This window comes from Mustela nivalis (genome assembly GCF_964662115.1).
Source record: "Mustela nivalis genome assembly, chromosome: 15".
Taxonomy (NCBI): Eukaryota; Metazoa; Chordata; class Mammalia; order Carnivora; family Mustelidae; genus Mustela; species Mustela nivalis.
In genome coordinates, this window is record NC_139034.1 from 34,346,278 (window position 1) to 34,373,449 (window position 27,172).

Sequence of the window (27,172 nt, forward strand, 5' to 3'; positions counted from 1 at the left end):
TGTAGGGATAGAGGCCAGCTTAAGATATTTAGTACAAAATTAATTTTTCCATATAATAAGTGAGATGAAGATTAATTAAGGGCAAGCTGTGTAGAAATGTTTGGAAATAAAGGGACAAAAAACGATATTGAAGTATGATTAAGTATTGGTGTAAAGTAACCTGAGTTGACTCTGCCTGTTTTGAATTTACTACATATTTAAACTTTTTGTTAGTTAACATCAAAGTTAAGTCATGAAAGCCAGAAAATTTTTGTTTCGTAGGTGTTCTTTAAATGTTGAAAAATCAAAATTTGTCACCCCTAAAGTACCTATAAAGGCCAATAAGGATAAACATGTATATATTATTTTCTTTATGGTGTTTTACTGCAAATTATTCTTTTATCCCTAAAGAAAAAGAAATGTTTTAAATTTGCCTTTGGAAGGGAATTTGAGACTATCTACTAGAGAAAAAAGTGATAATGATTAAAAAAATTCTTACCTTTTCTTCCCATGACAGCTTCCATGTCACATGCATCTTCTGGGGTTTGGTCACCAATTTCTCTCTCATGGGAGGAAGGGGGTTACATTATAATTTCAATATTATGACTTAGAAACCATGTTAACAATAAAGCATTTTGGTGGTAAGGTAAATGAAAGATTATTCTGTAGTCTGTTTCTAAAATAATACTCTTAACACTTTAAAATTTAAAACGTTCATTAGGCATGTGAAAAATGCTTTCAGTTGATCATTGGTCAAGACTATAAAAATTAGAAACATGGGTCAGGCGTTAAGGTTATCTTGTTTTTTAAAATTCATTCTCATTAAAAAGGTCTTACTATCTCGTTCTCGCTTTTAACATGAACTTACCTTTATAACACAGGGAAGATACCGGTATTTCACACTGATCTATAATATTTTGTGCTTTCCAATTCTTAGTACAGCCTCCCTTGTAAAATTGGTCATACTTCTATTCATTCTTCAACACTTATCTCAGATGTTCCTTCTGGAACATTTTTTGGTGTTCCTCTATTTAATGCGCTGCACACATTCAGTTATTATGTTTACCTGTCTTCCTCATAAGACTCTGAGCTCCTCAAGGGCAAGAACTAAATTTTTTTTTTTAAGATTTTATTTATTTATTTGACAGAGACACAGTGAGAGAGGGAGCACAAGCAAGGAGAGTGGGAGAGGGAGATGCAGGCTTCCCCGTTGAGCCAGGAGCCCCATGTGGGGCTTGATCCCAGGATTCAGGAATCATGACCTGAGCAGAAGGCAGATGTTTAAAGACTGAGCCACCCAGGCACCGCAAGAACTAAATAATATTTGAGTGAATTAATGAGCAGACCTTTCTCTGCTTTTTCCGTCACTATTTAAAATTTATATATTTTTATATATGTATATATATTTATATATTTATATATTATCTCATCATAAGCACAACTGTTAAGAGATGCAGGATCATATAATTTGTGTAATAAATTGAAAAGAAAAGAAGAAAAAGACTTGCTTTTTTGCACCTCTTTAACCTCATCGTTGAGGTGAATTGATAGCTTTTTTCTAAATACAATACCTGTTACATAGTAGGCTCTCAAATTTTTATTAAAGAGGAATGAAAGTCTTCTTATCTATAAAATAGGAGTAATACTCATTTTGCCTTCTTCTGAGGATAGTACCATTAGATAAAATATTTTAACTATAAAATTCTAAATTATAGGCTTTAATTTTTACTTAGGTTATACCTGCAGAGTTTAAAGGGTCAAGTAATTTACATGGTTATTGAAGCAAACAAAAGCTTCCTACCTCCCCCTTTCCATTTTTCCTTACCCAAAAGCAGTCACTTTAACCTCTTTTAGATGATTGTCCTGTTTACCTCCTAGTTTATAAACAACATGCTTATATTGCTGCTGGATATGCAACATGGCTAGATGGTTAGGAGCATGAGTTTATACTGTTTAGGTTTGAATCTTCCTCTGTCAGCTGTTAGTTTTATGTAATATTGGGCTACTTAACTTCTCTATGCCTCCTCATTTGGCTCATTTAAAAATGGGGATAAAAAAAATAAATAAATAAAAATAAAAATGGGGATAGTAGTACCTACCTCATAGGGATGTTTTAGAATATGAATTTGGAAAGCCTCTAGAACTGTGTCTAACTCACATGCTATGTATTGTCTGTGTTAAATAAAATACTCTGCGTTTGTTTCGGTTTTATTAACTTCCTGGATGGAAAATGAAGATTTAATTTCGTTATCACTTACGCAGCTGATCCCTTTACTTCCTGGTACCCTTCTTAATAGCTATGATTCCATCACTTTTGATAATTCAATATTCTTCTAAAATACCACTTTTCCTGTCCTGTACAATATGCTGTACTTGCCTGCCTCCCTCCACTCCACCCCAGCTATCTAATGCATATAGTGTACTAGAACATATAGAATATATATTTCTATATACTACTTAGCCTATAGAAATGTTAGCCCCCCCCCCAAAGTTTTCATCTGTTTCCTCCAAATTGCCTTTCTGCCAATTTTGTATGCCTTTCTTCCTATTTTTGCTTTGCCTTTTGTGATAGAGCCTTTCCTCAGATGTCTGGTAATTCTTGGTCATCTGCACATCTGCACATCTGCACGTTAGGAGAGGAAAGAGCTTATCTAGTCTCAGTGTGACTTGTTGATTGTTAGCTTTACCATAGGGTGATCTGGCTGAAGTTCAATGTCTCTGCTCCACCCCTGGGTTAGTTTTGCTGTAATTATCACTAATTCAGCTTTTCGTCAAATGTCTCTTGAAATGTTCAGGTATTATCACCAATTTTATCTTCCTGAGGCAGTCTCTCCTGTCCCTCTGGCCTCCATTCTGGACTGTCTTCTAGACTTAGTATACAACCATTATTGTGGGATTCCTTTCACTTTCTTCTGTGGTTGGATTTCCATTTTGCAGTGGTCCATGTCGTGTTCATTCTTGGCTTACTTGATGTTTTAAAATTGTTTTAGGGGGCACCTGCCTGGTTCAGTCTGTAGAGCATACGACTCTTGATCTCAGGGTTGTGAGTTTGAGCTGCATGTTGGGTGTAGAGATTACTTAAAAATAAAATCTTTGGGCACCTGGGTGGCTCAGTGGGTTAAGCCGCTGCCTTCGGCTCAGGTCATGATCTCAGGGTCCTGGGATCGAGTCCCGCATCGGGCTCTCTGCTCAGCAGGGAGCCTGCTTCCTCCTCTCTCTCTGCCTGCCTCTCTGCCTACTTGTGATCTCTCTCTGTCAAATAAATAAATAAAATCTTTAAAAGAAAAAAAAAGTGTATATTAAAAAAAATAATAATAAAATAAAATCTTAAAAAAATGGTTTCCGTTTACCCTGAAATTCATTTGATTATTTGGTTAGGTTAAGAATACTACCTGTAAAATTGTATTATTTTATAATTTTGCTCCATTGCTTTCTAGCTTCCATATTGCTTTTGAGAAGTCTGAAGTCACTCTGATTTCCAAATATTGTATGTGACCTGTGTGTTTCCTTTTTTCCTGCCTTATTTACCCTTTTCTCTATTCCTCTCTCTCTCTTTAATTCTCTGAAAGCTTTTGAGATTGTATCTGTTTCCAGTGTTTGGAAATTTTATAGTCATGGATCCTTGTATAGGTGTCTTTTCATCCATGTTGCTGAGTACTAGGTGTGCTCTTTTAGTCTGGAAACATCTTTTAATTCTGGGACTTTTTCTTGAACGAGGTCTTGATTATTTCTATTTTCTGTTTCTTTCTCAAACTCTTCTTATTGGGATAATGGACCTTCTTGATTTCTTTTCTAATTTTCTTGTATTTTCCATCTCATTTTCTTTTTGCTGTACTTCTATTGAGTTTTCATATGTTATATATTTAATTTTCCACAGCTTTTGTTTTTTGACTTTGCTCCTTTGAAATAGTTTCTTGCTCTAATAACAATATTTTCTTTTAGCTGTCTGAATATATAAAGGTTATTATTATTATGTTTTAAAGATTTCTTCTCCTTGTGTGATCAGTGTCTCCCAGGTTTGTTTTCTTAGTTTGTATTTGCTTTGTTCTTTATCTTTCATGTTCTGTAGCCTTACCTTAGATGGTTGGTGGTTGTGTTGTGAATAGGGAAGTAAAATCATAATTAGAAATCCTCAGTGATACTTGTTAGCCTTTACTGTATAGTAACCAGGCTCAGATGTTTGGTTGGAGGACTTTATTGATGTCAGTGTCTTCACGTATTTCCTTTGAGCTGGTTAGATTCCCTGTAGAAGGCTCTTTCTTGCTTGGAGGTGAAGGTTGTGGGGGATAGGAGGGAAGTTGGGTAAAAGGTCTTGGGAGAGTCTTAGCATCCCCGTATATATTTCTTCGCTCAATCACCCTGTTTTAGTATGTTTTACTGCCTGCGGCTGTACCTGATTTTCTCAGTCTTGAGATATGGTGTTTTGTATTCTCCAGACAATATATTTTCAGGTTTCTGTTGGGATTGGGGAAGGACAGTAAGGATCAGTGGAGCTGGTTACTTCTTAAAAAGACTTAAACAATCTTCCTTATTTTAGCTCCCTCTCTCCCCCATATCCCACTTCAGATGTATGTGGTACTGCCAATTGCTGAGTCTTTTGGGGATTTTACAGTTTAAATTGGGTTTGTTCTTGGCTTTCTCCACTGTTTGCTAAAGATTTGATTTTCTAGTGTTTGCTAAGTCATTTGTCACTCAACCATCTGCTTTCCAGCTTCCAAACTTTTGTTGCTATTGTCTTTTTACCCATTCTCTCAATTTTTGTGGGTTTATGTCTTTATAGCTAAAAAATTCATTTTTGGGGTAATTTTAGTGGGTTTTTAGTAAAGGAGTATAAATTATGTGTTTACTATCATTATATACTAATCTTAACTATACAACACTGCACTATTAAATGTAAAGAATGATGCTAATTTTAATAAAGTCATTGCTCCAAGGTTTGATCTGTAATAAGTACATAAATTTTAAGAGTGGAATTGCTTGGCTTATATTCAGTAGAAATAATAATAGTATATAACTCGGTATTTCAGTTCATAGAAGTGATTAGAAATGTTAGGATTAGATTCAGTTAATATTTATTATCACATTAAGCCAACTCAACAACCCTGTGAGTTAAGTTCATTCTGTCTTACTGGTGAATAAGCTGAAGCGTAGTTTCTAGAGAGGTGGAGTTGTTTCTGGTTACACACATAGCAGCACAACAGCTAATATTAAAATTTTTTTTTCCAACTAAAAGTCTTTTGGTATTTCTACTAATGAAGCCAACAAGAAGGAAGCGTAATGCCCATAAACAAGAGTAGCTGAAAACCTGAAAAAAGGCAGGCTTCTTTGATTTGTGTATTTGTGCAAAAGTAGAATTACCGTAGAACATACTGCTGTTTGCCTGTAAGTCCTCGGTGAGGGAAAAAAGTGGTTAAAGGCATCACAACTGATGGACCTGGAGTGCAGTAGACATGCAAATGATAAGTGAATTAAGTTTAATATTGTTTTTTCTTTTTGAAGTTGTATGAAAATTTATTTTTTCAGGAAAACTTTTAATTTTCTAATTTAAATTCAGTCTTTGTAGCATTGGCTTCAGAATTGTGAGGCAACAGTTAGATTTTGGTTCTTGTTTAGGAAGTTGAATTTAAAATTATGAACTATGCAAAGCATGACCTCTTCTGCTGCAATATTAGAAGCATGCTGCAATGTTGGAACTCTGGTGGTTGGTTTTTGCCGTGTCACCGTGTTGAGCGTGTCATGGTAGGAATATGCTTTAATGGCTCATTAAAGGAAATTATATGAATTGCATGTTTACATTATTTTAAAGAACTATTTATAATTAATTTTAGATTCTAGGTTGACTTTGTTTTCTAGCTTCACGTATATTCACATGTCTTTCCCCCCATTATTTCTTCCTCACCAGTTTGATGTGGAAATCTTACGTTTCAGCATTATTGAGCCTAGTTGACTTTTATTTTTCCTTCTTCTTGAAACACTCTTTTGCTTTCAGGGCTCTTTTTAGTTTCTTCCCACCTTTCTGGCTCCTTTTTTCAGTGTCTCTCAGATTCATCTATTCTGTCCGACTCCATGTTGGAGTTTCTCTGGATTTCTAAGTCCTTTTCCCACCTAACTGCCTTTTCCGTAAGTGATCATCTGCTCTGTGGCTTTAAATACAGTCTGTATGCTATCAGTTTTCTGAATGCGCATCAGTAGCCCACACTTTTTTTAGCTTTAGGTGATACTGTTCTCTGCCTTCATAAAGCATCTCCACTTGCATTCTCATAGTCTTAACAGAGCACAAAGTTTCTCTTCATTACCTGACCTCTCAAATTTCTTTCTATTTTGTTATCTTCTTTTTAATAATTATTATTTCTTACTAGTTCTTCACTTCAGAAACTTTAGGGTAATTCCTGATAACTTCCCCTTTTTCTCACCGTGTACTTCCTGACCTTATCCTACAAAATATATTCTGAATTCATCTGCTGCCCCCACCATTGCCCCAACTCTAGTCTAATGTATTTAACTCTTAAAGTACTACAGTAGCTTCCTCATTAGCCTCTTGCATACATTCTCTTGTTTCTCCAATATTATATCTTGCAGTCAGAATGATATTCTTAAAATAAAAATCTGTTCAGAACTCTCACTTGCCCAGCACCCTTTAAAGCCTTCCTATCCCTTTGAAAGTAATTACTTTTTGCCTTTGTTTACCTCTGGCATCATGTAGTGCCACTTTCCCCTCTGCTTTTTGTGTTCCAACTGCCTTCTTTCACTTCCTCAAGTTGCCATTCATTCTTAGTTCTTCCTCTAGGGTCAAGCACACATTCTTCAGCCTAAGCATCCCCTGTGTCACCTGTCCTCTATTCCTCCTCAAAGTTTAACTGACACGTTTTTATAAAAAATTTTTTTTATTTCAATGTATTAGTTTCAGGTGTACAATATAGTGATTCAGCAATTCTATACACTACTTGGGGCTCATCACATGAGTACTAACGGTCACTTTTTGATAGGCCTTCTGTGACATAGCAATCTAAACTCTGGTTCTTTGTTAATAATGTTCTTTTATAATGTTTATTAGTTTGTAGAGTGTGTGTGTGTGAGAGAGAGACAGAGAGAGAGAGAGAGAGAGAGAGAGAGATTATCTGATGATTTTAAGCTTTATAGACAGGGATGCTTGATTTGCTTCTACATACCCAAAGTGTATTTCAGTGCTTAACAAACAGATACTTAGTAAAAATCTGCCTAGTGAATAAATGAAGCCAAGTGGCACAAGATAAGGACAACTTATCTTTTTAAAATCATTGTTACGGTATATTTGGAAGGTAAATAAGTTCTGTATAGATGACCATGTGATATCACTGTTTCCTCCTTTAATAGAGGTGAATCAGAATTAATTGATTATTTTTTGCTGTGTTTATGAGCCAAAAGAGCAATCTTAGTTGTTGCTTGTAACAAGCATTTTGTTTTGTGTTTTTCTGCTTGTTTTGTATTTACTTTTGTTTATGCCAGTAAAAGTTCTCCAACTTGGTTAAGACCAAAAAAACCCCTATTTATTTGAAAATTAGAATATCAGTATTCTTTATCATCTTTTGGCTTGTTCATCTCAATATATAATGAAGCTTAAATAGTATCCAACTATTGTCTTGGAAGTTCTTTGGTACAGTTTCAGCTGTTGAAAATATAAACATGTAACTTGTAAAAATGTTGTTTGTATTGAGAGTTTTCCTTATTAAACAGTTTAGTAAATAGTGAGTTAATTACTTGTTTAAAATTCCTAACTGATCTATTTTACTTATGGTTACTTGTTTTTGAACAGGTAAGTTATGGATTAATTAAAGGCAGATGAAAAAGGTTTGGCAGTGATCAAAATTAGCTAAACTAATTGATTACCTGTGAGTGGGTGTTAAATGGGCATAAAAAAGTGTGAAGAGATGAGGTCTTTACTCTTAAGGTTAGGTAATTAAAAACAGAAGGGAAAATGTACAATCTGATGTTGTAGTGCAATGGTCATCCATTAGGAGAGGGACCTCTCCATATTAAAACCTGGTTGCTTGGCTGAAAACCATATTTGTGTTGATTGGAGAGAAGAATTACTATGATTGATTTTTATTAAGGATTAGCTTTAAATCCTGGTGTATATGGATTTACCATGGTGTGGATGGTATTGCCCTTCCCCAGCCAGGACGCCGTAGAGTAAAGGGTTACTCTGAGCTGCATGAGGTTAAGACAGATGTGATAGCAGCTTATTTTCCCAGGACTCTAGATTATTTTTATACTATCAGCTCACCACTCAGGTTAGGCAACTTTTGATACCTTGGGTACATGCCTGAGTATTCCTTTTTTGAGTAAGTTTTGATTGGATTGATTATAAAATTGCTCACTGTGATGAGACTTCATTTTTCCCAGCTTGGCTAGTTACCTGATTTCTTCAGTATTAGACTTTCTTAGTATACATTCATTCACATGGTAATAAACAGCATATTGACTAGTTAGGAATGCTTTGAAGGTATAAACATGCAATTTAATATCTAGCAAATTTTTGCTGTGGTATGGCTATGATACATTTCTACTGGTAGTAGTAATGAAGTGTTACTCTTGTGTGACTTTGGGGGGTTTGTTTTTAACAAAGTACTTTGAAATAGATTATATCCCCTTGAGTCCTAGCAGTCTTAAAGGTGATAGGATACTTTTGTTCCATATTCACAGAGGAAGAAAACAGTCTGGTTCATTTATTCAGTCATTGATTAAATATTGAGTTACTACTGGGTGTTATGTACTGTCTTTAGCTTGTTCATAGACTCTATAACAATTTAACAGTAAGAGAGTTCAAAATTATAGTACTTAGCTGTAGGATTGTTCTAAGCACTTTATGTCTATCAATTCATTTAATTCTCAGAAAATCTTATATGAGTTTTAAGTACCATTATTACCCTCATTTTGCAGGAGATGAAACTGAGGCATAGAATGATTAACTTGGGAAAAAAAACAAGTAACTTATTCAAGGTCATATATCTAGTAAGTTGGAGCTGGGATTTAGATCTAGGCAGTTTGGGTTCCAGAGTTTGTCCTCTTAAGACCCTTGAGCTCTGTTGGCCTCTGTTAGCATATGGTCTGAACTGAGTTGTTCTGACAGTGGTATTGAGAGTTGTTTTCTTAGTCAGCTTTCCTGTATTGGAAGGCATGGGGAACTGCAGATATTTTTTATCTTGTTCTGTCCTCAAATAATCTTATCTTGATCTTGGAAGTTTGAGTGGGAATGGTACTCTTATTCTTGTACTCAAGAACATAAGCTCCATGAGAACAAGGACCTTATCCATCTAGTTTACCTCTGTATTCTCACTGCATGCAATAGTGCCTAGCTCATAGTATGTTTTGAAATATTATCGAGTGAGTGCATTCAGACATGTGGCAGAAGAAAAACCCCATAAATATCTGGGATAGGGATATCATTACAGCCAGAAGCTCTGCATTCTGTTGACATTATATGCATAGCTGTTCTGATATACAGGAGTAAGTTTCAATTCTTCCCAGATATACTACTGTACCTGTTATCTTAAATTCTTTCTGTCTCCCTTTCAGCAGCCTATCAAATGGGTATATTTATTGAGTACCTACAAGGTGTAAATTATTACATAGTAATGGTATAGGCAAAGATATAATCAAACGTGATTTTTGTCCTTAAGGAGTATATACAACGTACATATGGTGAAATTACATGACAATAATTAGAGCTAAATAACAGTTTTAAATGACATGAAATACAAAATGAACAAATCAGAAATTTAGAGCTGGAAATCTTGAGATCTCACTCAACTCTTGTTTTATAGATGAAGCAACAAGTTCAGAAAGGCTAAGTGAATTCTCAAATAGTGCTACAAAATGTTTCTCAGACTAACGGAACTCCTCTTTCCTGATAGAGTAAATTACATTCAAAGTTCACAGATGGGATGGAATTGACCTTTGGTAGGTCAGGGATGCAGTGTTTTGAATGGACTTTTTGAAAGTTTTGGGTTGAAGAATGTTTCAGGTATGAGAGTACTAATAAAAGGGAAAAAATAAGAAATGCGTTCAGGGTACCAGTAGGGGAACAGTCAGACTAAATAGAGTTAAGTTTGTCTTAGGCTGTGATAGGAAGTGACTGTAGGTTGAATTCAGGAGTGATCTGGTGCTCAACACTTTTTGATTAAGTCACATTCAAGGAAGATTAGTATCAAATGAATCCATAGTTTGGATTGGAATGGGGGTACACCTGGAAGCAGAAAGAACCAGTCAGGAAATTATGTTTTCTCTGTTACTTTTTAATGAATGAAGGAGATAAATTAGAGGGATAGTGATTTTTTGTAAAGTGATTCAGTATAGAAGTCCTTTGGTTAGGAAATTTCTCAGTTTAGAAAACTACTGTATTCACTTTCCAAGTCTGTCTTCCCTTAAAGCAATATATTTCTCTTCTCATTTTGAAAAATCAACAGACAAAAATAACCTAATTTTTTGGAAAGGCTATTATCTATAGCTGTAGTTTTAAAAGTGCGAGGGGTAAGTGGTAATAACCTTCAGGTAGGATTTTTGCAGTTTGTTTTCATAGGATTCATCTGTGTCTAATCCAAAGCAGATGTGTCCCAAATATATTTAGTAGTGAAAAGAAATCCAAGTGTGAACTAATATTTTAGGATTGGTTCTTTACACTAGTGATCATAGAGACTTTTCCCTCCTTTCTTTTCATTCATTTACTTGCCAGTCTTTTCCAGGCAGTGGAAAGAGGAAGAATAATTTCTTCCTAACTGCCCCCCGCAGTTATTTAAAATGTTAAAAGCATTAGTGCTGTCATCGACACTAAATGTGAGTAATTTGATTATTTTATTAACATTTAAAGTGCCACAAAAGTAAATTATATGTTGGTGCCTTTTTTTCACTTCACTTGCCATTTAAAATTTTGAGAATATATTTGTATATGTGTGCATATACATATAAAGAAATATAATTTTAAAAGGATATTTTGAAATTTTTAGATTTCCTATGTATTTGAAAGGATATAATTTAGTAAGTATTTGTACAGCACGAATCTCTGTCCTTAAGGGGAGCCTACTTAAAATCAAGAATAAGTGTGTATCTATACATACAGATATACATATATGTGTGTGTGTGTGTACGCATAAACACACACACACACACAGACACAGATAATAGGTATAACAAATACTACTCTCCTGTTTTTGGTCCTTTGTTTCAGTTTTTTTCACCTATTTATAATTTATTTTGTAGTATTTATACCTACCTTTGTTGACTGCTTGAAACATTTTAGGGAATGACTTGGGATGGAAGTGCAATATATGGGAAAAGGATGGCAAAGGTAGGCTATGTGTCATGAGAGATATTAATAAAGCAGTATTGAGAGTTATAAGGTAAAGATCAGATCACATGCCTTTGAAGAGGTGGCATTTGAGAGAAGTTATTTTAGTAGAGAAAACTTACACCAAGAAGGTTCAAGGTACAGGGAGTATTTATGGAAAAGAGCATAGGACATAGTCTAAGTTGGTAAGTGATGGTGTCTGTATATAGGAATATGGAAGATAAGGCTAACTTTGAAAAGCATCGGAGACAGGATTGAGGAGTCTTGACTTAATTGGACATGGAATGGAGGGCCCTTTTTAGTTTTTGTGCTTTGTAATGGCCTGGTCTCAGTGTTGGGTTTTAGGGAACTCCTGACTTTATTTCGGATGTCTAGTTGCTTCCTTCCCTAATAGGGTATGAGGAACTCAGTAATTCCTTTTGCTGTCAGTGGTGGAAATGGAGGCATATTGTCTTTGTGGTTACAGTCTGAGATAATGGTTTGAATCAGTGACCTTGGCCTCATTAGGAAAGCTAAGGAGGCAAGGACCCAGTCCACATATGGTAACATTCTACTAATCCAGAGGTTGAACACTGGTAACTTAATCCTTTGGAATACAACCTCTGGAATGTAAAGGCCTCCAAACTGCTGGAAATTGCTATCACAAAATAAAGCCATGTAGCTACCACCCTCTTCCTCCAGGGCTATTTTTGTATAGTATTTTTGGTTATTTTTTTAGACTTTTTAAGTGTTATGTTTGCCATCTTTATCACCTTAAAGCAGATGAGGGAGGGGAAAGAAAAGAAATGGGATTCTAAGGCAGGGGCAAATTAGGCAAGTAGTAGCATATAGCCTGACAGCAAAGTAGGAATTAGAAATTTTAAGATTACCCCAAAGAGACATGATACAGTGAATGATTCACTATTTGAAAGTGAGATTATAAAACAGGTAAACCTGGGGCGCCTGGGTGGCCCAGTGGGTTAGGCCTCTGCCTTCTGCTCAGGTCATGACCTCAGGATCCTGGGATCAAGCCCTGCCATCAGGCTCTCTGCTCAGCGGGGATCCTGCTCCCCCCCCCCCCCTCTCTGCCTGCTGTCTGCCTACTTGTGATATTTCTCTCTCTCTGTCAAATAGATAAATTAAATCTTTAAAAAAAATGAAATAGATAAACCTAATCCACTTACATGCTAAGGAAGTTTTTGTTTATACTTAATATTAAATTAATTTTCTTTTCTTGGTTGTGTTTTATTGTATTTTCAACAATGATGAGGATTCTCTTTCTGCTTGGGGGAAAGAACTCATGTTTTAGAAACTACTTTTTAAAGATGATAGTCAATAAAACTTATAGTAGCAAATTCATTTTAGAAAAGTGCTACTTGTAAGTTATTTTTTGCTTGATTTTTGTTTCTCCAAGTGTATTGCTTTGGGTGCAAAGTGGTGTGAGGTGGATTGAAAAAATACGGGTTTTGGCTGTAGTGCTGTCCACGAGTCAGGTGCTGATAACCCATCAAATATCTAGCTTTCTCCTTTTCTTCCTCTTTTTAGGCTTTATTACTGTAGTTTACTTCCCTTTCAGACTTAGGCTTGGAGCCATGTCTTAAGTTCATGCTCCCTGTTACTGTAGAATCTTGGAATAAAGTTTCGTCTGACAGTGAAGCTTCAGCTTCATTGTGTTATTTTCTTCTTTGGGGATCTACGAAGCATTATTTACTAGTTGTTCTCTGAAATGACAGCAGGATTTATATGTTTGTACAACTGTTATATTTTGTTATTAGGAATTTTAGTTGTTTTCAGGTTCCAGGGAGGAGGGATGGATCCAAAATGGGGAGATAGGTTAAGTCCAAATTAGATATCTTAAAATGTTTCCTGCTTTCATTCTTGAATCCCATAATAATTAACCATAATTCTGAACCCCAATCCTTTTAGGAATAAGTATATTTAATGCTTATTGAAGGAACATAATGTTTGAATTATCGACCACTTTAGCTTTTTTTTTTTTGGTAAATTTATATAAGACGAATGATGAATTTATAGGGGACCCGAGGATTATAGGATGACCGAGAGATGATTCTAAAATTTCTTTTTCTTTTACTGTATTATTGGCAGATATATTATTTAGGTAAAATATTATCAAGTTAAGTAACTTGGTCATATAATACTAAGTGATGGAGTGAGTATTCCGCTAGGTGATTTGACCCAAAGCTTGTACTCTTAACCATTCTGGAGATTGTCTTGGCCCACTGATGAGCCATATGAGGTGGCAGCTGACTGCTGTCAAAAGCAGTCGTTAGCCTATGAGGATGGAGGCATTTAGTCCTGTAGATTTCACTGGATTCTCATTATAGAGTTGTACAGTGAGTGATGTTCTTAAGGGTGATCCTTTCGATTGTTTTCTCCTAATTAACTTTTTTTTTTTTTAATTATTTTACACACAGAGAGAGAAATCACAAGTAGGCAAAGAGGCAGGCAGAGGCGGGGGGGCAGGAAGCAGGCTCCCTGCTGAGCAGAGAGCTCGATATGGGACTCGATCCTAGGACCCTGAGATCATGACCTGAGCCGTAGGGAGAGGCTTAACCCACTGAGCCACCCAGGCGCCCCTCCTAATTAACTCTTTTAATTTTAAAAACATTTCTATCCCAAATGATTAAATTTTCCAAATTTTTGCTAAAGAATAAACTTTAAATTTGGAGAATTTGTTTAAGTGAAATCCAATTTTTAAGACTAAATGAATGTAGAAATAATTTTATGATATGAACCTTTCAGTAAGTCAAGTAAGTCAAGTTAGTAGCCTTCTGCTGGTCTCATTTTGTGAGCTTTTACGATAAGCTATTGATACTTAGGATATATATTTTTTAATGCTTAACATGATCAAGTTACATTAAGATACTTATTAAAGTAGAAAACTCATTTTAATCAGTTGAATCATAATAGCACATTTTATGACTCAGTCTTTTAATTTTGAATGGTTATAGCATTTGGTTTGCATTTCATGCTTATTATTGGAAGAAGAAAATGCTAATTTATGTGAATACTTTTATAGTAAGTTGAAGAACAGGATTTACCTTGTCTTTTTGCTTGTTATCTTAGAAGGAGGAGTTTATTTTTTGAGACAATTGCCTTAGGTCTTCTATTCTAGTCTATTTTATCTCTCTCTCTCTCTCTCTCTCTATCTATCTGAAAGAGCGAGAGAGCACAGTCAGGGGGAACAGTAGAGGGAGAGGGAGAAGCAGGCTCCCTACTGAGCAGAGAGCCCAGTGTAGGGCTCCATCCTAGGACTCTAGGGTCATGACCTGAGCTGAAGGCAGATGCTTAACCATCTGAGCCACCTAGGTGTCCTTGGCCTTAGGTATTCTATTAATTCAAAGTTTTTACAGTAGAGCTGCTTTAATTTTTCATTGTGTGTTTCCTGATTTATAAACATTGAATTATATAAAGAAACAATTGGAACTTCCTAAAATCTTGTAGTTAATAGTAAGTATCTTAATGGATATAGTAACTTAATTTATCACTGAATAGTAATATAGTATGAATCTTACTCAGTTTTTCCATAATTTCACTTTCCACTACTATGTAATAGCCAAAAGCTACTGAAAGCCAGTAATTTTCACATCTTGTATAATTTGATTGCATTTCTAGACATTTTACTTATTCGTATGCTTTTGACAGCCTAAATTTGCCATTCTCCCCATCCATGTAGGCAATCACAATGGAGAATTTTTTTTTTTTTTAAGATTTTAATTATTTATTTGAGAGAGAGAGAGTGCAAGCGAGAGAGCGCTAGCAGGGGGAACAGCAGTTGGAGAGGGAGAAGCAGGCTTCCCACTGAGCAGGGATCCTGATTGGGGTGGTCGGGGGAGAGTTTGGTCCCAGGATCCTGAGATCAAAGATTCCAAAATCTGGACCTGAGCTGAAGGCAGATGCTTAACTGACTGAGCCACCCAGGTGCCCCTAAAGCGAGAATGTTTAAAAGTGAGGTTGTCTGTTGTGAAATAGAAAGCAGAAAGGGACCCACTTTGGGTTTTTTCCTTTTATTTAAAGGTTTAGTTTCTAGTTGTACTTGTATTTTTAGCTCATGAGGATCTACCAGTATCTTACTAAATTTTCTTGTTAAGAAATGGATCCAATATGCAAAAACAAAAACTTTTAACAAGTAGACACTCTGGCCTAACAAAACTCAAGTTGTGCTGTATTTGAGCTTATAAATACGTGACCTAAATGCCATGTAGTGGTCTGAGTCAGAGACTCAACAAATGAGTAAGGTAGCAGAAAGGTCTAGAAGATGATTACTGTGAATAGAAGGGAAAGAGGAGGAACTGGTGATAATTGATAACTTATTAAACAGTTTTGTTGCCTACATCTCTAAATCTAGCAATATAAAATATTTTAGAAAAACTACCTAAGCTAATTTAAGCAGTTGTCTATTAGCCTTTGGAGCTTTTTATAGTATTTCTAATCTTTCCTGGTATTGTGATGATTTATTTACTTAAGAAATATTTGAATGCTTGTTGTGTATGCTAGCACTGAACAAAGGTACTAAGGATACAAAAAAAAAGTTGTGCTTTTGGTCTTCCAAGAGTTTTGTCTAGTACTCTGAAAAAGCATCATAAGATCTTAATATATTTTCTAAATTATCCAAATTAACATATCATGCTTAGTTGCTCTGTATATGATGTGCATGACAGCCTTTTGATTCAAATAAGTTGATTAATCTAGCTATGGATTAAGGAGCATAGTGGACAGTGAGGTAGAGTTTAATGAGCATTAGCTTTGGCATCAGATCTGGTAGCTAATCTTCTTTATGCTATCTTGCATTGTGTGACCTTTGTAAATGTAAGCCCAGTTTTCTTACCTGTGAAGTGGGAGTAAGCTACCCTTGCACTGTTGTTGGGAGGGTTTAAGGGGATAAAGGATGTCATGCACCTAGCTCAGTTCTTTATAGTTGTTGTACATAGTATCTGCTTTTATTATTGTGTAAGTAAGAATGATTCCTTTCAGAAGCACTGTAAATTAAAATTAAAAGCTTGCCTACATAGTCGGAGACTTTCTCCATACGATAACCTTCTAAACCAGGGATTCTGCACCCTTGTGACATTTTTGGTATAACCTTTCTTGCCTGGGGATCCATAAGAGAATTAATCCCTGTAGGAAAAGAGTGACTCTCTCTCAATCCTCCTAAGAATGGCGTGTATCTGGTATCACCATTCTAGATGCATATGAGCAAAGGGAATTTATTACTTATAATGGAAGCATCAGGGATTAATTCTTCTGAGTCCTAGGCTGCTGGGACAGTGTTACAACTATTCGAGAACTGCTTCAAAATTCTTAAATTTACAGAAACAAAAGTTGTTAAGAAAGCACACCTTCCTCTTTTTCTTAATGGGGATAGGGGCTACTTACAAGGAATATAGTGTCTTCTGGGTGTTTGTTAATATTCCAAAATAGAACGATTACCCTAATCAAGTGATTCTTTTTCATTATAAAGATTGTTTTAGATGGACATAGTGCCCTGAAGACCATCTGTTCCATACTCCCTCCTATATGGGACTGAGTGAACACTATCTCCTTAGAATGAATGGAATTAATCAGCTTGTTTTTAGTAAGATAATGAGTCAGTACCTGGTTTTTAAGTATCAAGATCATTGAACTGGATTTTGAAATCTAGTATAAAAGTTTCAAAACTAGTGTTTTTGATATACCACTTCTTCAAGCCAAAAAAGAAAAAAAATTTCTAGAGCCCAGGAGTCTTGGGGAATTTTTTTTTTTTTTAAAGATTTTATTTATTTATTTATTTGACGCACAGAGAGAGAGAGAGAGAGAGACCGTGAGAGAGGGAACTCAAGCAGGGGGAGTGGGAGAGGGCGAAGCAGCAGGCTTCCGGCTGAGCAGGGAGCCTGGTGTGGGGCTTGATCCCAGAACCCTGGGATCATGACCTCAGCAGAAGGCAGTGCTTTAACTACTGAGCAACCCAGGCGCCCTGGGAATGCTTTTTGTTATAGACATCCTGGAGGTTAACTTTGCATTTTAATGTATTAAAGACTGAGAAATTCTGCAGAAGAGAGACAATTTTATTTAGTCACCACTAACCTTCCCAACTTTTTTGATCATCTAACGTTTATTAATGTCCTGTAGAATGAGTGTTCTTCATAATACGCTTTGGAAAATGTTAATCTCCTTCATTTTATACATGAGCAATGCCTTGGGTCCTGTAGTTAAGTGATGGTGGCAGACTTCAACTGGATCCCATCTCTACAATTATTATTCTACCCCTAACAATTCCTTTTCTGCTATATCACCCTGGTTTTTATAAGTATTCGATTTATATTAGAAATAAAAGTAAAATTGTTATCATATGAATATATATACCAAGTGAGCCATCTGGCAGAAGATTAAGAACATATTTTGAGAACTACAGCCCTGACATATTTGCAGCCTCATTTTATTGGCTTTGTCATTGTAAATGGTTTACAGACCTTAGGGATAGACTTCATATGAGTTAGTGTATTCCTGGGGGAACTCTGTAAATAGGATAGAAAGAACTAGTTAACACTGTAAACATTCAGAGATAGGGAAGCTGATCAGTTTCTTTGCTTTGATTAACGTAGAACTTTTTACTAACTTTGTGTTTCTTATGTTTTAGAGTTAAAGCTTGATATTGCTAACAAAGTAAAGGAGCCAACTGAAGGTTATCTATTTATTCCCTTTGTTACACGGATTTGAGAAATGGATTAAGAAAGTACAAATGGGGATGTCAACTTCTGAGGTGAAAATTGAAGTCTTTTGGGGACTGAAAGATTTATCAAAGGGGTGAAAAGAATGGTTATTGGAGGTGTTTCTGAAGATAAATTGGTAGATTAGGGAAGGAATTTTTGGCTCTTTTGGGAATGTCTTTGTAAAACTGCAAAGCCGGAATTTTTAAAACTAGCTGCATTTGATGGTTTCAGAAATTTGACCCCAGTTTTGAAGGAAGAATGGAAAGAAAAGTACTGTACTCTGGTATTACACCTGAATAAAATTTAAACGAGTGACTTATTAAAACGTGTGAAGGAATATACAGGAATATCATTTCCTAATGGGGATACATCCATATGTGAAGTTGTCTTACTTGATGAATTGAGAATTTAGTAGTATTGGCACTTTCAAGGGCTTAATCCAAGGTCTGTTGTGGCTTTTACAAAATTGTGCTGCTAGCCTATACAGTGATTAATAAAATTCATGTATCTCTCATATCAAATCATATTTCTTAGATTACAACAAACATATTCTTAAATTATTAACTTAACAGGTGGTGATATTCTTTTCCCTTCATCTCTTTTTACTATTTTTGGCAATATTTTCCTTTTCAAGACATGGATTGTTACTATAAAATCTTATTCCAAAAATGTCTGGGGAAATAGAATAAAGTCTAATTTGTTATTGCTAGACTATTATTTTAATCATGCTCATAACAGAAATGATGCCTTCTGTTGTAGATTTGATGTTAAATTACATTAAGATAATTAAGCTCATTAAACTCTTTGTGAAATTTTTATGCATTTAAAAGACTATCCTCTAGATTTGTTAGGCAAGTCAGTGGATAGGTAAACTAGAAATTCAAATTTTTAAAAAAGCTTTTTTAAAAGCACTTTTAAAAGGTAAGAGAAATTTCTGATTACCATTTCAATTTACTTTTAGATGCAGTCTTCTCAGGTTCAATAGAAACATCTGTTTCTAAATTATTTTGCTGATACAGAGTTTTGCTATACTTTATTTCGAAGCTTTATTGCCTTGTCAAACTTCCGTTGGTTGATAGAAATGACAAAGCAAGTAACTTTCAACAGATCCATGTTTAAATGAAATTGAAGGGAAGAATTTCAGAATTCTACTTAAAACATTGTTTATTTTAGCAGTTTGTCATATACTAATATTTGAAAGAAAAGTTAATGAAAATAATATGACTTAAAAAATATAAAATTCGTTAAAACTCTGGGTCCTAGAGACTGGTTTTGAATTTTCTATTCTGCAGCTGCTATGTGTATGATCTTAGGGCAGTTATTCCATTACTTTTTCCCTTAGTGTCCTTATCAATAAAACTTTAATATTGTATATGTCAGAGTTATTGTGAGGATTGAATGAGGTAGTATATATAAAATGCATAATAATATATTACTTGCTATATACTAAGCTCAATAAATGGTAATATAAAAAAAAGGTCCTAACTATTTTTAACTGATTTTACGAGTGAAAGTAAATTATTTGGCTGGCCCAGGGGAAGAGCTTGTGATTCCTGATTTTGAGGTTATGAGTTTGAGCCCCACATTGGGTATAGAGATTACTTAATTAAATTAAAAAAATATTAGGGAGCTTCATCGTTGATTTTTAGTGGAAAAAAATAATAGTGGAACATTTATGGTACTAAACTTTGTTTCCTATAGACATTTTTAAAGAAAAAAGTGAGCATAATATTTTATTCCTTCCATTTTTATAATATGGCAATAAATGCTTATATATGATAATTCAAATTATCAATTTAAATTGGAAGACCGTTTGGTTTTTTAATCCGCCTGTTCTATCTTATGTTTGCTGTAGTGCAATGTTAATTTCTACAACTAGTTATTTAACATAAACATAACTTAGTTTTTTCTGTTTGTGGGTGAAAGATTTTGATCTCTCACATGCTTTCTTCAGAAGAATTCTATTCTAAAATAGAATCCTATTCTAATTTAGGATTAGAATAATTTACCAAAGAAATGAAAAAACTTAAGACTGTCACCATCTGATTATTTTTTTTTTTTTAAAGATTATTTATTTTTTTATTTGACAGACAGAGATCACAAGTAGGCAGAGAGGCAGGCAGAGAGAGGAGGAAGCAGGCTCCCTGCCGTGCAGAGAGCCTGATGCGGGGCTCGATCCCAGGACCCTGGGATCATGACCTGAGTCGAAGGCAGAGGCTTTAACTCACTGAGCCACCCAGGCACCCCTGATTAATTTTCTGATACTAATACAGAACATAACATAATGCTGGCATTTCCAGTAGGATTAGATTGGTATAAACTTTTCATAATGAAAAATGTAGATTTATATTTCTTAGTGGACATTCCATTCGTGTGTCAAATATGGTACCTTATTCAGAACCTCTTTAGTTTTTAATTTATTTTAAAATTATTTTAGACTTAACCGAAGTTGCAAATTAGTTAATAGAATTCTCATATAATTCACCCAGTTTTCCTTAATGGTCATATTTTACATAACCATAGAACAAATGTAGAAATCAGGAGTTAATACTAACCAATCTGTGAACTTTATTTGATTTTGACCATTTTTTATTCGCTAAATGACCTTTTTTCCAGTCCAGGATCTAATCCAGAATCTCATACTCTTGTCCTTAATTGTCTTGTCTCCTTAGTCTCCTTCAATCTGGGATGCTTCTCTCTTTGCCTTTCACGACTTTGACACTTTTGAAGGGTACTAGCTAGTTAGAATGTCCCTTAATTTGTGTGTCTGATGTTTCTCATGATCAGATTGGGATAATGCATTTTTGGCAAGGATTCCACAGAAATAATGTTATGTCTTTATCAGTGCATTATATCAGGAGGTAGGTGGTATTGATTTGTTCCGTTACTGGTGACATTATCTTGATCATTTGGTTAAGGAAGTGTCTGCCAAGTTTTTATACTCTTAAAATTACTCTTTTTCTCCTTAGAAATAGCAAATGTTTTGTGGGGAGATATTTTGAGACACTGTAAATATCTTGTTTCTCATATTTTCAATTTTTCATATTCTCATCATAGTTTTCATTAATGTTAGTATCCATTAATGAATCTTGCTTGATCAGAAACTTTTGAATTTAATTCTGTAACATCTTTTTGTTGTTGATGTATTTCTTGTTATAAATGGAGAAGTGTCTTGAAGGAATTAATATAAAGGCAGCATAATTCATAAAACGTCACTGTTCTTCCTTTTATAGTCTTTTCATCTGTTTCTAAATGCACTCATTAGGGATGTAGCACAACCCAAGGTCCTGGAATAAAAAATGAGATAGAAAGATGATCCTTTCTTTTTTTTTTTTCCCCCAGTACCTTGTTTATACTTTAGTATATGCTGGCCATTATAAGAACAAAGCCAAATATTTCACAGTAGCAAAATAAAGAGGTGAAAAAGAGGTGAAAGTAATGGGCTGGGTTAATTATGAAAGGAATTTATGAGAGCAACTTAGAGAGTTTTCTTAAAATAGACTTCTACTAAGGTTTTCTTTTCTTGTCAAATCAAAGGGCCTTTTTCATTCAGAGGAGGCGATGGCAAATTTAAATATTTTTGTGTTTAATATTCTTGAGCTTGAAGTTGCCTTTTTTATATGACATATATTTCTATGATTGCCTTTTATCTTTTATTCTGTAGTGGACTGACTACTTTAAAAAAATGTGTTGTGCTTTGTTTCAAAAAATGTGTTGTGCATTGTTTCTTTATCTGTTGTACTTTATCATATACCTTAATCAGTGAATCATGAAGACACATTGTCTGTCTCTTGTGTATCTATCTGTTAACAAATACTTGATTTTTAAACCTATTGGAGTAACTTGAATCTCAGTAACATTTTTGGATAGTATCTTTTCCAAAAGGGTGAAGAGAAAATGTAGTGGTAAATCTTGAAATTTGGTAGTTCTTAAAGCATTTTAATAATTAGGGTTGTCATTCTCATCACAATTTTTTTCTCTTTTAGGAAATTGCTTTCCATGAGAAGTGTCTACTCTCATAATGCTATGCATTCCTTAAAGTTTCAGTCTGCCTTATTTTCATGTTTTTGAAGTGTATCCTACTGGACAGTAGGTATAGAATTGTGGATTAGAAGTAATCTTTTCCTTCAGAGTCAATACAGTACCGTGATTAATTAATTCTAAGGTAGCTGGTTTTGTTTGTTCATTCCTTTGCTTTTGGCAAGATCTCACTTTTTCAAACTTAATATTTAAATTTGCATGTTCTAGCGATATCTGGTTTGTTTTCTTACTAATTTTGAATCTGGAAAAGAACATTAGAGAATCTATAATAGGTGTTATAATTTAGCTAAAATTTGTATCATCCTAGGATACCTTTGAGGTTCTGCCAACCATATTGGAAAATTATTTCTGAAAACTGATGACCCCCAAGAGACACATGAAAGTAATAACTTTAGATATTTTTATTTTCTTTATGATTAGAAAGTTGAACTTTTTAGTGTCTTCTTTAGATATTAGCCACTTCACAAAAGTTATTCTTTTCTTACTTTTTGTTTCTTGATCAGTAGACCTTATTCACTTGTAAAACATTTACTGTCTTAACTCACTGCACTAAATATCTCTATCTGGAAGAAGAGACTCAAGGTTTCTGTTACGGTTGTTCTTCTTACTGCCATGCAGCTGGGACTGTTCTGGGCACCTGGAGGGGTTTGTGAGAAATTCTTTTTCTTTATAGACTTGCCTTAGAACCAGTAAGAATGAGTGATAAAAGATGAGTAAGAAGAATGTGTTCTATCATGTGTCCAGTTTAGCCTGGAATGTTTTGTTTTATAGGTAATTTATAAATCTGTAAGTTAGCAAGTTCAATTTTAGTCAGTTATAATACAAGGGAATAGAATTAGTCTTTATAGAAACATACTGCCTTATTTCATTCCTTAAAAATGATTGGGCTTAGCTTTTTCTCTTTCTTCAGTATTAGAAATGCTTAAAACTAATAAGCAGTATATGCCCATTTAATATAAATTTAGTGTTGAGAACAAATATTGCAAATAGTCTAGTTTGCACATTTTGGGAGAATTTCTTGGAGTGATATTTAAATATAAAATACTTAGATTTATTTCTGATTTGAATATAGCTGGATTTTCAGTAAGAATATTTAAAAATTTAAATATTATTGGTAATATTCAAATGATTGTATTGAGGTGTAGTGGATTAATAGATCTCCTAACATCCATTTGAGTTCCTTCGCGGCATTTTAACACTGGTGATTTTGTTAGCTTTGTTTTGGAATTTATTCTCTAGTGGTTGAAATACAAGTTCTCTAGTGGTGTGCTAATTCTTTTCATCTCTTTAAACATCACATAGGAGAATGCTGCCTATTAAAATAGAATTAAGTGAGGTCCTACTGTGTCATTCTTAAGAGCCTTTAGCAATAGTAATCTCACAAAGGCTGCTCATTCTTGTTTGAATAATGATCTCATTTTGAAAGTGCCTTTACATTTTTCTTTATAAATGATATATTATCAAATCCACAGTTCTTCATAAATAATTAACTCCTGAAGCAAGAGAGATACTGGCTGTCCTCAATGATTCAAAATGATTTCTATTTAAGGAAATCTGTCTATTCAGTTTTTGAGTATGAATATGGTGAATCCACAAGTTTTGGTATATCAGGCAAAATAAAGATGTTATTTCCTGAAAGTCATCTCACTTGGGAGAAGTTAATGAGTGGATATACTTCTCCAGCCCTATAACCTATCCTAAGAACATTTGTTTTTCTTTTTAATGTGTTTGTATTTTTAAGTTATGAATCCTGTGGGGTATGGTAAATAAATCAAGGGTTTAGAGCTTCTACTGTAGAAGAAATTGTAAACTTAGCCTACTGTTAATCAGAGCAAGCTATGATTTCTTAGTTGTTTTTCATTTTCAAAGCAAAGTGAGTCTGTAACTTAGAAAACAATTTACTAGTGTATTTCTTATTCCCAAATGGAATGCTCCCCCTTTTTTTCATCAGAGGTATTGTTACTACTGATTAGTATTCAAGAAATGAAGGAAAGCTGGGAAATTTGGAAAATCATAGCTTTATGGCTTCTGAATTTATTTTTTAAAACTGTATCTTAAAGTAGTTAAGGTTTACTTAGATCTCATCAATTTGGAAATCTTTAATCTTATGCTTTATATTAAGATATTGAACCTGAAAGAATGTTTTGCTGAGGAAGTTGATTAGAAAAGACTAGAGGGTGATTTTTTAATAATTAAAAAATACTTGAATAGCACCTTGTTAGCACAATATACAGAGTCCCTCCTCATCTATATGGGTTACATTCCAAGACTTCCAGTGGCTATCTGAAACCTCAGATTGTACCAAGCCCTGTTTGTACTGTCTTTTCCTGTATATAACATACTTCTGGTAAAGTTTAATTTATAAATTAGATACAGCAAGAGATAACAATAATAAAATAGAACAATGATAATATATGGTATAAGTTACAAAAATGTGGTTTCTCTTTTCAGAATCTTATTATATGTACTTACCCCTCCATTTGTAATGATGTGAGATGATGAGGTGCTTAGCGATGAGATGAAGTGAATTGAATGGCCTATGCATTGTGATGTAGTGTTAGGCTGCTATTGACCTGACGATGTGTCAGAGGATCAGCGGCTTCGTGATCATGGTTGAACAGAGTAACTGGAACCATGAGAGCAAAGTCATAGGGGGTTTTGTACTTATGCCTAAGATACTGTAGGTTCAGTGAATACATAAATAAGCTAGCTCTAATGTACTAATTCTAAGCCTTTCTCATCTGTTAAAAAGCCACCCCTTAAGAACTCCAGTTGTGGAATTCTTTGTTAATCTATTTGGAATTAAAAAAAAATTTTTTTTTTGACTCTTGAAAATATGTAGAGTACAGTTCTTGTGATATTTAGTATTCAGATCTTTTTCTAATTTGTACTCCTTTCCTTTCATCATCCCTCATAGACCTCCTCAGTGTGATTGCACTGTAAAATACTGTTGTAAGCTATTGTTCAAAAAGTGTAGTCTTCAAAACTAACAGACTTTAGGACTTAAAATCTGTTGGAAACTTAAAGTAAAAAATTAGCTGCCACGCAGTCTCATGGAGTACTTCCGTAGTTATTTATTGATACCTCTTGCTAGGTGGCAGTTTCACCCCCTTGATGTCTTTTAGATTTCTTTTCCCCCTTCTTTACATTTTGGAAATCACAGATTTGGTGGTTAATTTCATAGGTGTTCTTTTCTTATTCGAAACTGTTTTTATTTCTCACTTGTACAGAATTGAGTATATTCCTAAAGCAGAAGGGTTAGATTGTCTTTCTTCTTCAGGCTTTAAGAAAATTTGAGTCTAAATGTTGTTAGGTAATGGCATAACAATTCCTTTTCAGCTGTTGGTATATTTCCAAACTGGCTGGCAGAGCCAGGAGGAAGTGAAGGCCTTAAAACACTAACTTTGGTCGGTTGCTACCTTCTTAGTGCTGAGACTATAACCTTTGTTGGTTGATTGATAGAGAACAAGAGAGCACAATCCTCGTTCCACTAACAGGTAAGGAACCCTTCTGATAATGAGTTGGCGTGAGAGAAATTATTTGATAGCTTTTTTTTCTTAATTTATTCCCATATATAACATGTCCATGAAATAGTATAGTGTGACTATGTTCTATACAACAGAAATGTGCAGCACCTTTCTATTTAGGATAAGATCTGAAATTTAATAGGGATGTATCACTCTGTACCACAAAGTATAATTGATCTGTTTTCCACTATTAAAATTTATTCTGCAGTCCCTATAACTTTAAATACATATCTGCTTATCTTATTCTCCTTTCAGCTTTTCCTTGATCAGATGCTATGTGCTTTGAGCTTCCTTCTCTTATTACCTTATTCCTATAATAAAACGAACTATTTTCCAGTATCTTTATCATCATCTGTTATTTGGGTATGTCTTACTGCTTTAATTTCTGCATTGTAGCCCTTAATGATTTATTTCCTGGTCCTTCTTAACCCCAAACCAAATGATCATATATTTAAAAAAGATTTTTACATTGTATTACCGATGTCCACTATTCTAGCCTCCAACTTTTAAATATGAGTGCTTGAAGAATAAATCTTTTTCAGTGACAGTAGTTGTAACTTGATAAAATTTAGGCTTAGCTTTGTATTGCTGTAATATGGGACTGTAGTCTGATTAATTCTTTAAATTACTGAAGACTTAAAAATGAGAACAAATTCAGCTTCTTAGACAATTCCCAAAGTTTAATAGTATTTCTGTTAATATGCTTGATTATTCTGTTTCTCGTTTTCAATCCATCTTCTTCTCTTTGACAGAAGAACTAACTGGGACTCCTCCTTTGATATATCTGAGGTTGAGTGCCTTTCCCCTGTCCCTTTAAGACAACTGTACTCTTGTTTCTAGTCATAATTTAATCATTTTTGATTCAGTCTTCCACTCGAAGTTGGGTGGTTTGTCACAGAGTATGTTATGGCTTACACCAAGATAGGTCCCTTCTTAATAGTTACTGAAGAATTAATCATTTGTGGTGACAGATTTCTAAAATTCAAATTAAGAAGGCACTAAAGTATGCCCAAAGGTAGCTCCTTTTTGTCCTGAGGATAAGTCATTACAAACTCAAATGACCAGAGAATGTAATTTCTTAATAAGAATTTTTTCTTAAATCTATATTCAGCTCTCTATTTCAGTGCTTCTCTCCTACCAGAGGTGCAAGGAGTGATCCTAGAACCACAGATACAGCCAAGACCACGGAGAGCTTTTGACGTCAGGGGTCCACTTTCTCCACTGAACCCTTGGAGGCAGAATATCCAGCTTCTGGAGAGAGTGGGAAAGGATAATAAACAAGTGGGTGCTTTCCATTATTTACTTGGGTTTATTTATAGATTGGAGTGTCCTTCCATTGCCCATTTAATTCTATTGGTATACTCCTTGGGTTCCTATAAGAACCAAGTGGGGCTGCAATCTGTTTGTTTTTTCTAAGAATGCTAACTAGTGCCCATTCAAAAAAAGAGACCTACAATTTATTTAATTTTCTCTCCAGATAATTAAAGCAAAGTGGATGATTTGGGGGCACTAGATTTTGTGACTGCCTGTGTAGTCCACAGGAATTTTAAGAAGGAATATTTGCCCATTTTAACCTTGAATGGTATTAGTGGACTTCTAAATGCTCTTTTATA

The 27,172-nt window shown here is 34.5% G+C and overlaps 1 protein-coding gene across 7 annotated transcripts in view; it reads left to right on the plus strand.

Annotated features, from left to right (window-relative positions):
- TSC22D1 (TSC22 domain family member 1) overlaps window positions 1–27,172 on the plus strand; it is a 140,046-nt gene that overhangs the window by 5,825 nt on the left and 107,049 nt on the right. For 2 of the 7 annotated variants that reach the window (XR_014303205.1, XR_014303207.1), the window contains one exon: window positions 26,671–26,840. The exons of 1 other annotated variant lie outside the window; for it this stretch is intronic. Coding sequence is in view for 2 of the 6 variants with exons in the window: in XM_082700639.1 (XP_082556765.1) it covers window positions 26,684–26,840 (157 nt within the window). In the remaining 4 variants the exon portion in view is untranslated. Of the gene's footprint in view, window positions 1–25,371; window positions 25,530–26,670; window positions 26,841–27,172 lie in introns of all 7 variants that reach the window. 4 more of the 7 variants (XM_082700639.1, XM_082700638.1, XR_014303204.1 and 1 more) reach the window with 3 other exon arrangements.